We start from the raw sequence: 13,284 nt of genomic DNA, 5'->3' as shown, positions 1-13,284 counted from the left end.
AAGGTACGATGGACCCTGGCCGTAAAGAATTTTAAAGGTCAGAACTAGCATCTTATATCGACCACAGTAATCAGTTGGAAGCCAATGCAAATGCCGCAACACTGGTGTTCCATGGCATTTCATGGGCGTTCTTGTGAGTAACCTGGCTGCTGCATTCTGAACAATACGGAGCTTTCGGATCATAGATACCGGAAGGCCCACGTACAGGGCGTTGCAATAGTCCAGCGTAGATGTGACCGTGGCATGGATGACAGTTGCCAGAGCCTCATCAGATAGGTAGGGTGCCAATTGCCTCGCTTGTCGTAGATGGAAAAAGGCATGTTTGCTGGCAGCAGCGACCTGAGCTTCCATTGTCAGCTGTGATCCAAAATGACACATAAGCTCTTAACGGTAGGTGAAGGAGATAGGGCAGCACCATCGAAGGTGGGTAGCAAATGGGTCAGACCAATCGAGCGGCCATGCCAGAGAATCTCAGTCTTCGCCGGGTTCACCTTCAGTCTACTAGCGCGTAGCCAGTTCGACAGAGCCTCCAGACATAAGGCGAAATTGTCTGGCATTGATGTTGCTCCAGGCTCCAAACAAAACATGAAAAGTTTGGATAGCTCTGTTTTAGGGAGTCTCTCTGGAGTCTAAACCCAGTTCTTTCCAATGTGAATTCTATGCCTATGTAGATTTGAACTCTCAGAGCAGCTCTTCCCACACACCATGGCTTTCTAGAGTTTCTTCCTAGTGTGGGTCCTTTGATGCAATCGTAGACTTCCACTCTGAGTGAAGCTGTGTCCACACTCCAAGCATTTATAGGGTTTCTCCCCAGTGTGAGTCCTTTGATGCAAACGCAGGTGTACATGCCGAGTGAAGCTCTGTCCACAATCGAAGCATGTATACGGTTTCTCCCCAGTATGAGTCCTTTCATGTAAACGTAGAATTGAACTCCAAGTGAAACTCTGTCCACACTCCAGGCATTTATAGGGCTTCTCCCCAGTGTGAGTCCTTTGATGTGAACGTAGATGTCCACTGTGAGTGAAGCTCTGTCCACACTCCAAACATGTATAGGGTTTCTCCCCAGTGTGTGTCCTTTGATGTAAACGTAGATTTGAATTCTGAGTGAAGCTCTTTCCACATTCCAAGCATGTATAGGGTTTTTCCCCAGTGTGAGTCCTTTGATGGACATGTAGATTTCGATTATCAATGAAGCTCTTTCCGCATTCCAGGCATGTATAAGGTTTCTCCCCAGTGTGAGTCCTTTGATGCACACGTAGATTATTATTCTCACTGAAGCTCCGTCCACACTCCAAGCATGTATAGGGTTTCTCCCCAGTGTGAGTCCTTTGATGTGAACGTAGATGTCCACTTGTAGTGAAGCTCTGTCCACATTCCAGGCATTTATATGGCTTCTCCCCAGTGTGACTCCTATGATGCAAACGTAGACTTGAATTACAACTGAAGCTCTGTCCACACTCCAGACATTTATAGGGTTTCTCCCCAGTGTGAGTCCTTTGATGCAATCGTAGATGTCCACTGTCAGTGAAGCTCTTTCCACACTCCAGGCATGTATAGGGCTTCTCCCCAGTGTGAGTCCTTTGATGTGAACGTAGACTTCCACTGGTAGTGAAGCTCTGTCCACATTCCAGGCATTTATACGGCTTCTCCCCAGTGTGAGTCCTTTGATGCAAACGTAGACTTGAATTACAACTGAAGCTCTGTCCACACTCCAGACATTTATAGGGTTTCTCCCCAGTGTGAGTCCTTTGATGTGAACGTAGATGTGCATGCTGCGAAAAGCTCCGCTCACACACCAGGCAATTATAGGGTTTCTCCCCAGTGTGAGTCCTTTTATGCAAACGTAGACCTGAATTCTGAGTGAAGCTCTTTCCACAATCCAGGCATGTATAGGGTTTCTCCCCGGTGTGAATTCTTTGATGCGAACGTAGCGTTGAACTAAGAGTGTAGCTCTGTCCACACTCCAGGCACTTATAGGGCTTCGCTCCAGTGTGTGTCCTTTGATGTGAACGTAGACCTGAACTATGAGTGAAGCTCTGTCCACACTCCAGACATTTATAGGCTTTCTCCCCAGTGTGTGTCCTTTGATGCGAACGTAGTTGTGAATTCTGAGTGAAGCTCCGTCCACACTTCAGGCACTTATAGGGCTTCTCCCCAGTGTGAGTCCTTTCATGTACCTGCAGATGATGTCTTTGAGTAAAACTCTTTCCGCACTCCAGGCATTTAAATGCTTTCTTCTCCATGTCAACAGTGATAAGGTTGTTTAATTGCAATACGGATACTTGGCACTATCTCCCTTTCTTATCTGTAAGTGAACTCAAGAAGTCAGCAAGAGCATCACCTTGAGATTATTTCTTCTTTTTCTTCCTATATGAATGGTTTCCTTGCTGTACCCAAGAGGTGGCTCCATAGAATCCTCATTTCCCTGGTGAAGAAAGAAGCAAAAGAGCAGTGATGAAAGACAGAAACCTTCTTTACCTGCAAGATTTTACCCTTTTCCCTTCATGGCTCATGTTGAAAATGGGAATACCAAGAAATGCAGACATCAGGATCTCAAGCACATACACAGATGCCAACAAAGGCAATCACTGATTCTTAAACAAGAAGCGAAAGAATCCAGAAAGAAAAAATGAAAAGAAAGGATGGAGAATGAAAAGAATGAATGATAGAAGGAAGGAAGGGTGATTCCTAATATTTATCTCCCTTTGGCAGGATAAAATGAGATATAAAGAAATATAATGATGATAATAATAATAATCACAACAACAACAAGAACAACAATAACGCTTCATTTATAACCCGCCCTCTCTCCCTGAGGGACTAACAAAAATGGCAAACATTCAATGCCGAGAACAGACACATAGCAATCAAGATATCAACAATGAATAAAATGATCTCAGCATAGCTTATACTCAAGTATAAGCCGAAGCAAATATTATCCGAGGCACCGAATTTTACTACAAAAATTGGGAAAACGTATTGACTCGAGTATAAGCCGAGCAGCTACTGGTAATACAGTTCCTCATGTTGTGGAGACCCCCGAATATAGAATTATTTTCATTGCTACTTGATAACTGTAATTTTGCTACTGTTATGGGGAGTGGGAAAGGAAGAGACTGGTGTGGGGAGTGGGAAGAGATGGAGATTGGGTGTGGGGAGTGGGAATGGAGTGGGCTGGGTATGGGGAGTGGGCAGGGAGCTTAGGTGTGAGGAGTGGGCAGGGAGGGGGTTTGGGTGTGAAGAGCAGGAATGGAGGGGGTTTGGTTATGGGGACCGGGAAGGGAGGGGTTGAGTGCGAGGATTAGGAAGGGAGGGGGCTTGGGTTTGGAGAGTGGGACTGTAGGGGGGTTGGTTATGGGGAGTGGGAAGAGATGGGGATTGGGTGGGTGAATGGGAATGGAGTGGGTTGGGTATGGGGAGTGGACAGGGAGGGGAGCTTGAGATTGCGGCTTGGGTGTGGGTACCATTGGAGTGTGGTTTGGGGGGATGGATGGCAGCTTGGGTGTGGGCAGAGAACGCCCTTTGGGTGTGGACAAGGAGGGCGCCTTGGTTGTAAGGAGTGGCAGGAAGACCTGTGTTGCAGCCCAGCCAGATGTGACACCTCTGCACCCAAAATAATGCTCGGCCAATAAGGAAATAGTCAACTGAGTTATTCTAAAAAGAAGTATAATATTGAAAAAGCTAGTTCAGAAATACATCCCAAAGGAAAAACTAGAAAAGCGCCCCCGAATTCTACATAAAAGGCAGAAGCAGGAATACATCCCCAATACTGATTTCAAGGGACATTCCGAAATTCAGGTTACAGTCGTAATATTCACAATGCAGCAAACCACACAGGTCACGATGGAAAATACAGCCAGAAATCCACAGAACTTAGACCAAGAACTATATCCAAAAGGTGACTCTCCAATTCGAAATCAGGAAACATGACATGAAAGCAAGGCCTGAAATCTTGTATTCCGGAGCTCATGAAAACAGGATAACTTCCTCATAAATATGCAAAGTTGCTATCACAAAGAATAACTCGGGAAGCTGACTTAAGAAACATACTTTTATACCCCCCCCCCCCCCAAAACACCAAGTGCCGCTCTGGGTCAGAGTGAAGGGGGGGGAGGGGGCAGTTCCACCTTGTCTCCTGTGCTATTCTAATATAATAATATAATGTAATATAATATATTGTATATACATATAATATTTATAATATTATAATGTTATGCAATATACTACTACTTATAATATGATATTATAATTATATATTTATATTGCATGTAACATTACTGATAACATTACAAAATAATGGTATAGTACAATATAGTAATATTTAATACTGATATTGTACTATGCTACATATATATATATACATACATACATACCTTGAGTCCCCTTTGGGGTGAGAAGGGCAGCATATAAATGTCATAAATAAATAAATACATAAATACTCTTTTCCGTGGGGAAACTAAGTATCTACCACCTGACATTTCTTTGTTATCTTTGACACACGGTGAGAACCTTAATAGCTTCTGCCTAGCATGATCTTAGGGGTCCCCAGTGGGGCAGTGGGTTAAACCACCACTGAGCTGCTAAATTTGTTGACCGAAAGGTCACACGTTCAAATCCAGGGAGTAGTATGAGCTCCTGCTTTTAGCTCCAGCTTCTGCCAGCCTAGCAGTTCGAAAACATGCAAATGTGAGTAGATCAATAGGTACTGCTCCGGTGGGAAGGTAATGGCACTCCATGCAGTCATGCCAGCCACATGACCTTGGAAGTGTCTATGGACAACACTGGCTCTTTGGCATAGAAATGGAGATGAGCACCAACCCCCAGAGTTGGACACGACTGGACTTAATGTCAGGGACAATCTTTACTAGCATAATTTTGCCTTAACCGAAGGCGCTGAGAGACGGGCACCACCCCCTCCCCTCCCTGCTTTCTGCCTGGCATCCCGCCCAGGGTCAGGCCAAGCCTCTGGCTGCATTGCATGAGACACACAGGCAGGCCCACTATTACCAAAGTAGAGCAATTCCAAGCATATAATTCACAGCTTGTACAAGATACAATAAACAGAAATCTGCAATAAACCTATAACCAGTATTGTGAACCCAACGTACTGATGTATATTGTAGATTTTGGTGTATTGTATCTTGTACAAGCTGTGAAGTATATGATTGGTGTTGTTCTCCTTTAGTAACAGTGGACCTGTGTGTCTTGTTGGTCTTCGGAAACCCATTTCTTTCTTCTTAACTCCTTTTTTGTTTGCATTTCATGGGAAACACTCTCACTCCCATCAGGTCTGCCTGGGAAGGGATTCCCATCATCCCGAGAAGGACTCCTTCCTCCCTGAGGGACACTTGATAAACATGATAAAAAGTTGCTCACTCAGCCGGCGGCAGCGGATCTAGCACGATCGGCTCCTCTCTTGTCTTCTGACCTTTTGAAGCTTTTGCCTCCTTGCAGATCTAAAATGGAAGAAGAAATTGCAGCACTTGTCATTGACAATGGATCTGGTATGTGCAAAGCAGGCTTCGCTGGAGATGATGCTCCTCGTGCTGTGTTCCCCTCAATTGTTGGGCGCCCTCGCCACCAGGGTGTCATGGTTGGTATGGGCCAGAAAGATAGCTATGTAGGAGATGGGGCTCAAAGTAAGAGAGGAATCCTGACCCTGAAGTACCCTATTGAACATGGCATCGTCACCAACTGGGATGACATGGAGAAAATCTGGCATCACACTTTCTACAATGAGCTCCGCGTTGCTCCAGAGGAACACCCTGTGCTGCTTCCAGAAGCTCCATTGAATCCCAAAGCCAACAGAGAGAAGATGACACAGATCATGTTTGAGACATTCAATACTCCCGCCATGTATGTGGCCATTCAGGCTGTGCTGTCTCTTTATGCCTCTGGCCGTACCACCGGCATTGTAATGGACTCTGGAGATGGTGTGACACACACTGTGCCCATCTATGAGGGGTATGCCCTTCCCCATGCCATCCTGCGACTGGATCTGGCTGGCCGTGACCAGGGGCGGCTCATCCATTACGCGAAGTAAGCGGTCGCAGAACACTTTTTTTTTTGCTAGGGGCGCAGAGGCGCCTCTGTAAATGCCCCTCGACCGCCACTTGAGGAGCGCCCCCTCAGCTCACAACAGCCCTAGCAGTCCGGGGGGAGCCTCGGCTTTCTTGCCTCGCTGCCGGGCGATCCTCTTCCCAAAGGGGCCGGGCCCTTGAGCCTCGCCTAGCCCCTCTTGTTCCTGCTCCACCCGGCCACCAGGTACGTGAGCAGAGCCAGCACTCAATCCTTATCCACATTTGACCCCTTCCCCATGACCGGCTCCCTTTCCTGATCCCCCGGTGCTCCACCCTCCTCCTCTCCTCTCCCCAATCCGCAGGTGGGCCAAGGGGTGGAGCTGCCGCACCTGGCCAGCTTTGGGTCTGGAGGCGTGCCTGAAGACCCCGGCGTGCGCACCAAAAGTCACCTCTTCTCCTGAATTTCTCTTCAGCCATTGGGACCAAGAGAGAGAGAGAGAGAGAGAGAGAGCCCCTCCGGCTGGAGGTATCTCCCACCTCCGCTCCCTCCTTTGTTTTTGTGCCTACCTTCAGGAAAGGTGGGCATCTCCACCTCTCTCTCTCTCTCTCTTGGTCCCAATGGCTGAGGAGAAAGTCAGGAGAAGAGGCGACTTTTGGTGCACACGCCGGGGTCTTCAGGCACGCCTCCGGCCCCAAAGTGGGCCAGGCAAGGGAGCAAGTGCGGCAAGTGTAGTTACTGGGATGTATAGTTCACCTACAATCAAAGAGCATTCTGAACTCCACCAATGATGGAATTCAACCAAATATGGCACACAGAACTCCCACGACGAACAGAAAATATATATCAAAGATTGGTTGGGGGGGGGGGGGCGCCAAAATACTGTTTGCTTACCGTTGATTTTAACAGGAGCGGAGCGCAGGGAGCATACAACCCCCCTGTTGCGCCAACTCCACTGGCTACCGATCTGCTACCGGGCTGAATTCAAAGTGCTGGCGTTGGCCTTTAAAGCCCTAAACGGTTCCGGCCCAAGCGACCTATCTGACCGCATCTCTGCCTATGAACCCACCAGGACTTTGAGATCTTCCGGGGAGACCCTGCTCTCGATCCCGCCTGCTTCTCAAGCTCGGCTGGCGGGGACGAGAGATAGGGCCTTCTCGGTGGTGGCTCCTCGGCTGTGGAACGCCCTTCCTACGGACATTAGACTAGCACCATCTCTAATGGTATTCCGCAAAAAGGTGAAGACCTGGATGTTTGTGCAGGCGTTTGAGTAATTTAGTGCAATCTGGTAATGGAACATAGGAATGGAACAATGGACGACGAACCTGGACTACGCTTGGATGATGAGAAGATTGGGTACGGTTGTTTTTTGTAATAATTGTGCATTGTAATGGCTTATTGGTAATTTATGGATAATGTGTTAAGTCAATTGTTATATGTTGTATGGAACCACTGCTGTTTCTACTGTTTTTACTGTTTGTGAGTCGCCTTCGGGCTTGAGATACAGCGGGATAGAAACAAAGTAAATAAATAAATAATAAATAATAAATCACCGCCTCTGGCCGTGACCTTACAGACTACCTCATGAAGATCCTGACAGAAAGGGGCTACAGCTTCACCACTACAGGTAAAAAGTTCCATAAAATATACATAGTAAAAATGTACTTCTACAAAAGATGTCTATTAAAACGTGTTCCTATAAAAGACATATTCATATATACACAGAACAGAGATCAAAACACAAGGGGCAGAGTTGGAAATCCCTCAGCTGAAGGGGAAGCTGAAGGCAGGCTCTGCAAGGAGGAGACTCCCTCCAGAAGGGCCCCCCGGGTGTCTCTCTCTCTCCTTCAAGGGAGGAAGGAATCCCTCAGGAAAGAGCAGGCCGCGGCTGAGTTGGGAAACGAAGGCCTCCCTTTCCCCTCCCGGCCCAGCCCTGCTTGCCTGCCGCACCAAGGAGGCCAAAGAGACCACCTCAGCATTCCTGGCCCACCTCAGCCTGCCTTTGTCCAATTGGGAGAGGCCGGAATGGCTCCCGGGTGGGAAACAGAGAAAGGAAGACTCCGCTCAGAAACCCTCCTCCTCCTCCTCACCTTTGCCTTCTGGATTCCTTGTCTTCCTCACAGAAATGGCGGCGGCGGAGGGGGCGTGGCCTTGGAGGCGTCGGCGCGTTTCTGACGCAAAGTGGGCGTGGCCACGGGACTTTGAAAAGGGGAGGGGCCTGATGCAAAAGGGGGCGGGGCTAGATGGCCTTTGGGACTCCCTCCCTCCCACTCTGGGCTTCCCTCCTTCCTTCCTTCTCTCTCCTGCCAGGCTTCCTTGCCTGCAGGGAAGGTGCCTCCCTCCCTTCTCCCTGGTGAGGCTCAAGCAGCTCCAAAGCCCAGACTAGTAGGGATCATTCCCAGGCTGAACACTCAGGAAGAGGGGAGAGGGGAGAGGGGAAGGGCCCACCCCCCCCCCCCCAGAAGAGCCATCCTCACCCCAAGAAGGGGTCCCATGCCTTGTCCAAGGCTCTCATGGCCGGAATCTAAGATCTACAGAGACACTTCCTGGAACACCTCAGCAAGCGAGAGTCCAAAAGTGGCAGGCTCAAACCCAGCATCTCAACCAATGGCTGATACCAAATTAGAGACTCCTTCCTGGGCACACAGAAGACTCTGTGCTTCCTTCCTTCCTCCTCGAGGGTTGCCAGGCTTCCTTGCCTGCAGGGAAGGTGCTGCCCTCCCTTCTCCCTTGTGAGGCTCAAGCAGCTCCCAAGCCCAGACTAGTAGGGATCATTCCCAGGCTCAACACTCGGGAGGAGTAGAGAGGGGAAGGGCCCACCCCCCAGAAGAGCCATCCTCACCCCAAGAAGGGGTCCAATGCATTGTCCAAGGCTCTCATGGCCGGAATCAGAGAAGTCAGCTAAGCAGAGCACCTGAGGAACCAACCTGGGCACAGCAGATTATTATCTGACAACACAGAAATGCTGGGCCACTCTCATAGAATCCTAGAATCAAAGAGTTGGAAGAGACCTCATGGGCCATCCAGCCCAACCCCATTCTGCCAAGAAGCAGGAATATTGCATTCAAAGCACCCCTGACAGATGGCCATCCAGCCTCTGCTTAAAAGCTTCCAAAGAAGGAGCCTCCACCACACTCCGGGGCAGAGAGTTCCACTGCTGAACGGCTCTCACAGTCAGGAAGTTCTTCCTCATGTCCAGATGGAATCTCCTCTCTTGTAGTTTGAAGCCATTGTTCCATTGCGTCCTAGTCTCCAAGGAAGCAGAAAACAAGCTTGCTCCCTCCTCCTCCCTGTGGCTTCCTCTCACATATTTATACATGGCTATCATATCTCCTCTCAGCCTTCTCTTCTTCAGGCTAAACATGCCCAGCTCCTTAAGCCACTCCTCATAGGGCTTGTTCTCCAGATCCTTGATCATTTTAGTCGCTCTCCTCTGGACACATTCCAGCTTGTCAATATCTCTCTTGAATTGTGGTGCCCAGAATTGGACACAATGTTCGAGGTGTGGTCTAACCAAAGCAGAATAGAGGGGTAGCACCACCACCATGTCAGGCTACACAGAGAAGACACTGAAATCCACAAGCATGTGGAGAATCTCAACAGAAAGGAAGAGACCATGAAAATGAACAACATATGGCTACCAGTCTTTAAAAAACTCTAAAATTACAATAGCACAACAACAGACAGGAAACAAACAAGGACATCCAATCACCTCTCAACAAAAGATTGCTCCAGTCACTGCCAAGCCAACAAATGCTAATCAAGGTGGTCAGTGGAAACATTCACACCTAGCTCCAGCAGACAAGAGTCCTTTGCCCCACCCTGGTCATTCCACAGATATATAAACCCCTTTTTCCCAGTTCCAAGAGACGATACTACCTCTGAGGATGCTTGCCAGAGATGCAGGCGAAACGTCAGGAGAGAATGCCTCTAGACCATGGCCATATAGCCTGAAAAAACCTACAACAACCCAAGGGGTCTCTTCTGAGTCTGCCTGGCCTGAGTCCCCTTGGGGCCCCCGCTCTTTCCTGGCTGGCCTGCGAGGCTGAGCAGGGCCAACCCTGGGGGGGGGGGCTTGGGGGGGAGGGAGGCCACCCTGGGAACCCCAAGAGGGAGGGAAGCCCTGCTGCTCCCACCCAAGGAGGGAAGGAAGGAAGACCCTCCAGGACTCAAAAGTGGGGGGAGGGGGGACACCCCAGGAGGGCCTCCCTGGCCTCTCTTCCCCCCACAAGCAAGGGGGGGGGCACACAGGAAGGAACAACGCTCTCCACTCAGCCACAGAAGCTGGTTCACATTTTCTTCTTCCTCTTCTTCTCCTTCTTCTTCTTCAGCACAACATAGTTAAGACACTTGGATTGTATGGCAAGAAGGGGAGGGGGCACACTGGATGATATTTCAGGTCCCTTCCAAACCTCATAGTCTTCCTGGGGGTCTGGTGGGGTGAGTCTCCTTCTCTAGAGGTCTGTGAAACAGAAGCTGAATGGCTATTTGATGGGCAGGCTGGGATTGTATGTCTTCCTGCAGAGCAAGAAGGGGGAGTCAGACTAGATGCCCTTTGAGGTCCCTTCCGAACCTCATACAGACCTTCTTGGAGTCTGGTGGAATCCCTTCTCTGTGCTCTCCACTGGGCAGGCTTGGCTCGTGTGTCTTTCTGCCTGGCAGAAGGGGTCAGACTAGCTGACCTTTGAGCCCCCTTCCACATGTCATATAGGCTTCTTTGGAGTTTGGGGGAGTCGCCATCTCTAAAAAGGTAAAGGTAGTCCCCTGACATTAAGTCCAGTCATGTCTGACTCTGGGGTGTGGTGCTCATCTCCATTTCTAAGCTGAAGAGCCAGCGTTGTCCATAGACACCTCCAAGGTCATGTGGCCAGCATGACTGCATGGAGCGGAGCTCTTTAAATCAAAGGCTGGATGGCCATCTGTTGGACAGACTTGCATTGTGTGTCTTCCTGCCTAGCAAAAGAGGCCAGACTAGATGCCCTTGGAGGTCCCCTCCAAATCACATATAGACCTTATAGGAGTCTGGTGGAGTCTCCTTCTCTAGAGTTCTGTGAAATAGATGCTGGATGACCAGGCTTGGGTTGTGTGCTTTCCTCCCTGGCAGAAGGGGTCAGACTAGATGGCCTTTGGGAGGAGGTCTCTCTCGCCTCCAGGATTCTGCCTTACTCTCATGGGTCCCTCTTGCGTTTTCTCCCCTCTCCCTTTTCCTCCTGTCTTGGAGCCACTCATACTTTGTGATGCCTTTGCAGCTGCTCAGGGGTGTTTCAGGGGTGTCATCTCCCCTCCATCTCCCAGGGTGAAGTGCTTGGCACCTGGAGATGCAGCTCATCCTTCCCTAGTCCCTGCTGCTGCTTCCATTGTGACACATTCTCCTGACATTTAAGTGATGCGGAAGAGGAGGAGGAAGGGGGCACCTAAGAGAGCGGCACCTTCAAGGCTGACCTTCCTTGCTGAGGCCCTGCTAGGCGCTGTGTGTGTCGTATTTACTCGAGTCTAATGTGCCGAGCTTTGAGACTGTAGACCAGAAGCTCTCCGAAGCTCTAGGTGCTCTTACTGCCTATTACAGGGAAAACCAGCTGATCCTCAACCCATCTAAAACACAGACATGTGCCTTTCATCTCAAGAACAGAGAAGCATCCCAAGCTCTGAAGATCACCTGGGAAGGAATCCCACTGGAGCATTGCAGCGCACCCAAATACCTGGGAGTCACTCTGGACCGTGCTCTGACCTACAAGAAGCACTGCCTGAACATCAAGCAAAAAGTGGGTGCTAGAAACAATATCATACGAAAGCTGACTGGCACAACCTGGGGATCACAACCAGATACAGTGAAGACATCTGCCCTTGTGCTGTGCTACTCTGCTGCTGAGTATGCATGCCCAGTGTGGAACACATCTCACCACGCTAAAACAGTGGATGTGGCTCTTAATGAGACATGCCGCATTATCACGGGGTGTCTGCGCCCTACACCACTGGAGAAATTACACTGCTTAGCCGGTATTGCACCGCCTGACATCCACCGGGAAGTAGCAGCCAATAGTGAAAGGACCAAGGCAGAGACATCTCCAGCTCATCCCCTGTTTGGGTATCAGCCAGCACGCCAAAGACTTAAATCTAGACATAGTTTTCTAAGATCTACAGAGACACTCGCTGGAACACCTCAGCAAGCAAGAATCCAAAAGTGGCAGGCTCAAACCCAGCACCTCAACCAATGGCTGATACCAAATGAGAGACTCCCTCCTGGGCACACAGAAGACTGGGCAACTTGGAAGGCATTGAACAGACTGCGCTCTGGCACCACGAGATGCAGAGCCAACCTTCAGAAATGGGGCTACAAAGTAGAATCCTTGACATGCGAGTGCAGAGAAGAGCAAACCACTGACCACCTGCTGCAATGCAACCTGAGCCCTGCCACATGCACAAGGGAGGACCTTCTTGCAGCAACACTAGAGGCACTCCAAGGGGCCAGATACTGGTCAAAGGACATTTAACCAGCTACCAAACTCACAAGTTGTGTATTTTTCTGTTTGTTTGTTTGCTTTGTTCTGTTAGACTGGTTATTCTGACACGACAAATAAATAAATGTGCCGTAGAATCTAATGAACGTAATGCACAGTTGCGGAAAGCACCTCTTTCTGTCACTTGGCCATTGCGGTTGCTGCCTGCTGAGAATCCCTTCTTTAAACACAAAAAAGTGGGAGCACCAAAGCTTCCAGTATTGGACATCCCATAACCTATTGGAAATAAGTGCACCATAACCTTATCGAAAAGGTAAACATCATGTCACATCCGTTTGGCAAATGTGAATCTCCCTGAACATGTGGAGACCACCTTTTGAAAACCACTAGTCAATTTTGTGACAACCACAAAAACAAAGTTTCTAGGGTACAACAACTACTTTCAAAGGAAGGACCAAGCAATTGAAAAGGAAACAACACTTTGACAACAGAAACATGTTTTCCCCCAAATTCATTACAATTCCATATAAATTATTATTACTTATCCACCAAGTTAATGCAAATAATTCTATAATAATTTGGTTTATAATGTTAAATGTACTTAATTTTAATGTTAATTTAGCTGTATTTTAATTGTATATTGTTGTTAAGGCATTGAACTATTGCCTATCCGTAAGCCGCCTTTAGTCCCCTCCGAGGTAGAGAACGCAGGTTATATAGTGAAAAACTAACTAAAGAATGATTCCACACACATTATTATTATTACTACTGTGTTTTATAGAATATTTTAGATGATTTTAGCTCTGTG

General features: G+C 48.6%; 2 protein-coding genes across 2 annotated transcripts; one reads left to right on the top strand and one right to left on the bottom strand.

Moving 5' to 3' along the window:
* Positions 1-651: 651 nt before the first annotated feature.
* Positions 652-2,321, bottom strand: LOC137097722 (zinc finger protein 709-like). The gene has a single exon (XM_067472459.1). The coding sequence runs from the start codon at positions 2,241-2,243 to the stop codon at positions 714-716; it is 1,530 nt and encodes a 509-aa protein (XP_067328560.1). The 5' UTR covers positions 2,244-2,321; the 3' UTR covers positions 652-713.
* Positions 2,322-5,432: 3,111 nt separating this feature from the next.
* On the top strand, positions 5,433-8,193 carry LOC137095899 (actin, cytoplasmic 2-like). Its single transcript, XM_067463200.1, has 3 exons — positions 5,433-6,002; positions 7,577-7,645; positions 7,871-8,193. Exons 1-3 carry the CDS (start codon positions 5,462-5,464, stop codon positions 8,191-8,193), a joined length of 933 nt encoding a protein of 310 aa, XP_067319301.1. The 5' UTR covers positions 5,433-5,461.
* Positions 8,194-13,284: the final 5,091 nt, after the last annotated feature.

This window comes from Anolis sagrei, chromosome 1, assembly GCF_037176765.1.
Source record: "Anolis sagrei isolate rAnoSag1 chromosome 1, rAnoSag1.mat, whole genome shotgun sequence".
Lineage (NCBI taxonomy): Eukaryota > Metazoa > Chordata > Lepidosauria > Squamata > Dactyloidae > Anolis > Anolis sagrei.
Note: the sequence above shows the minus strand (reverse complement) of the source record. Positions and strands in the feature narration are given on the sequence as shown.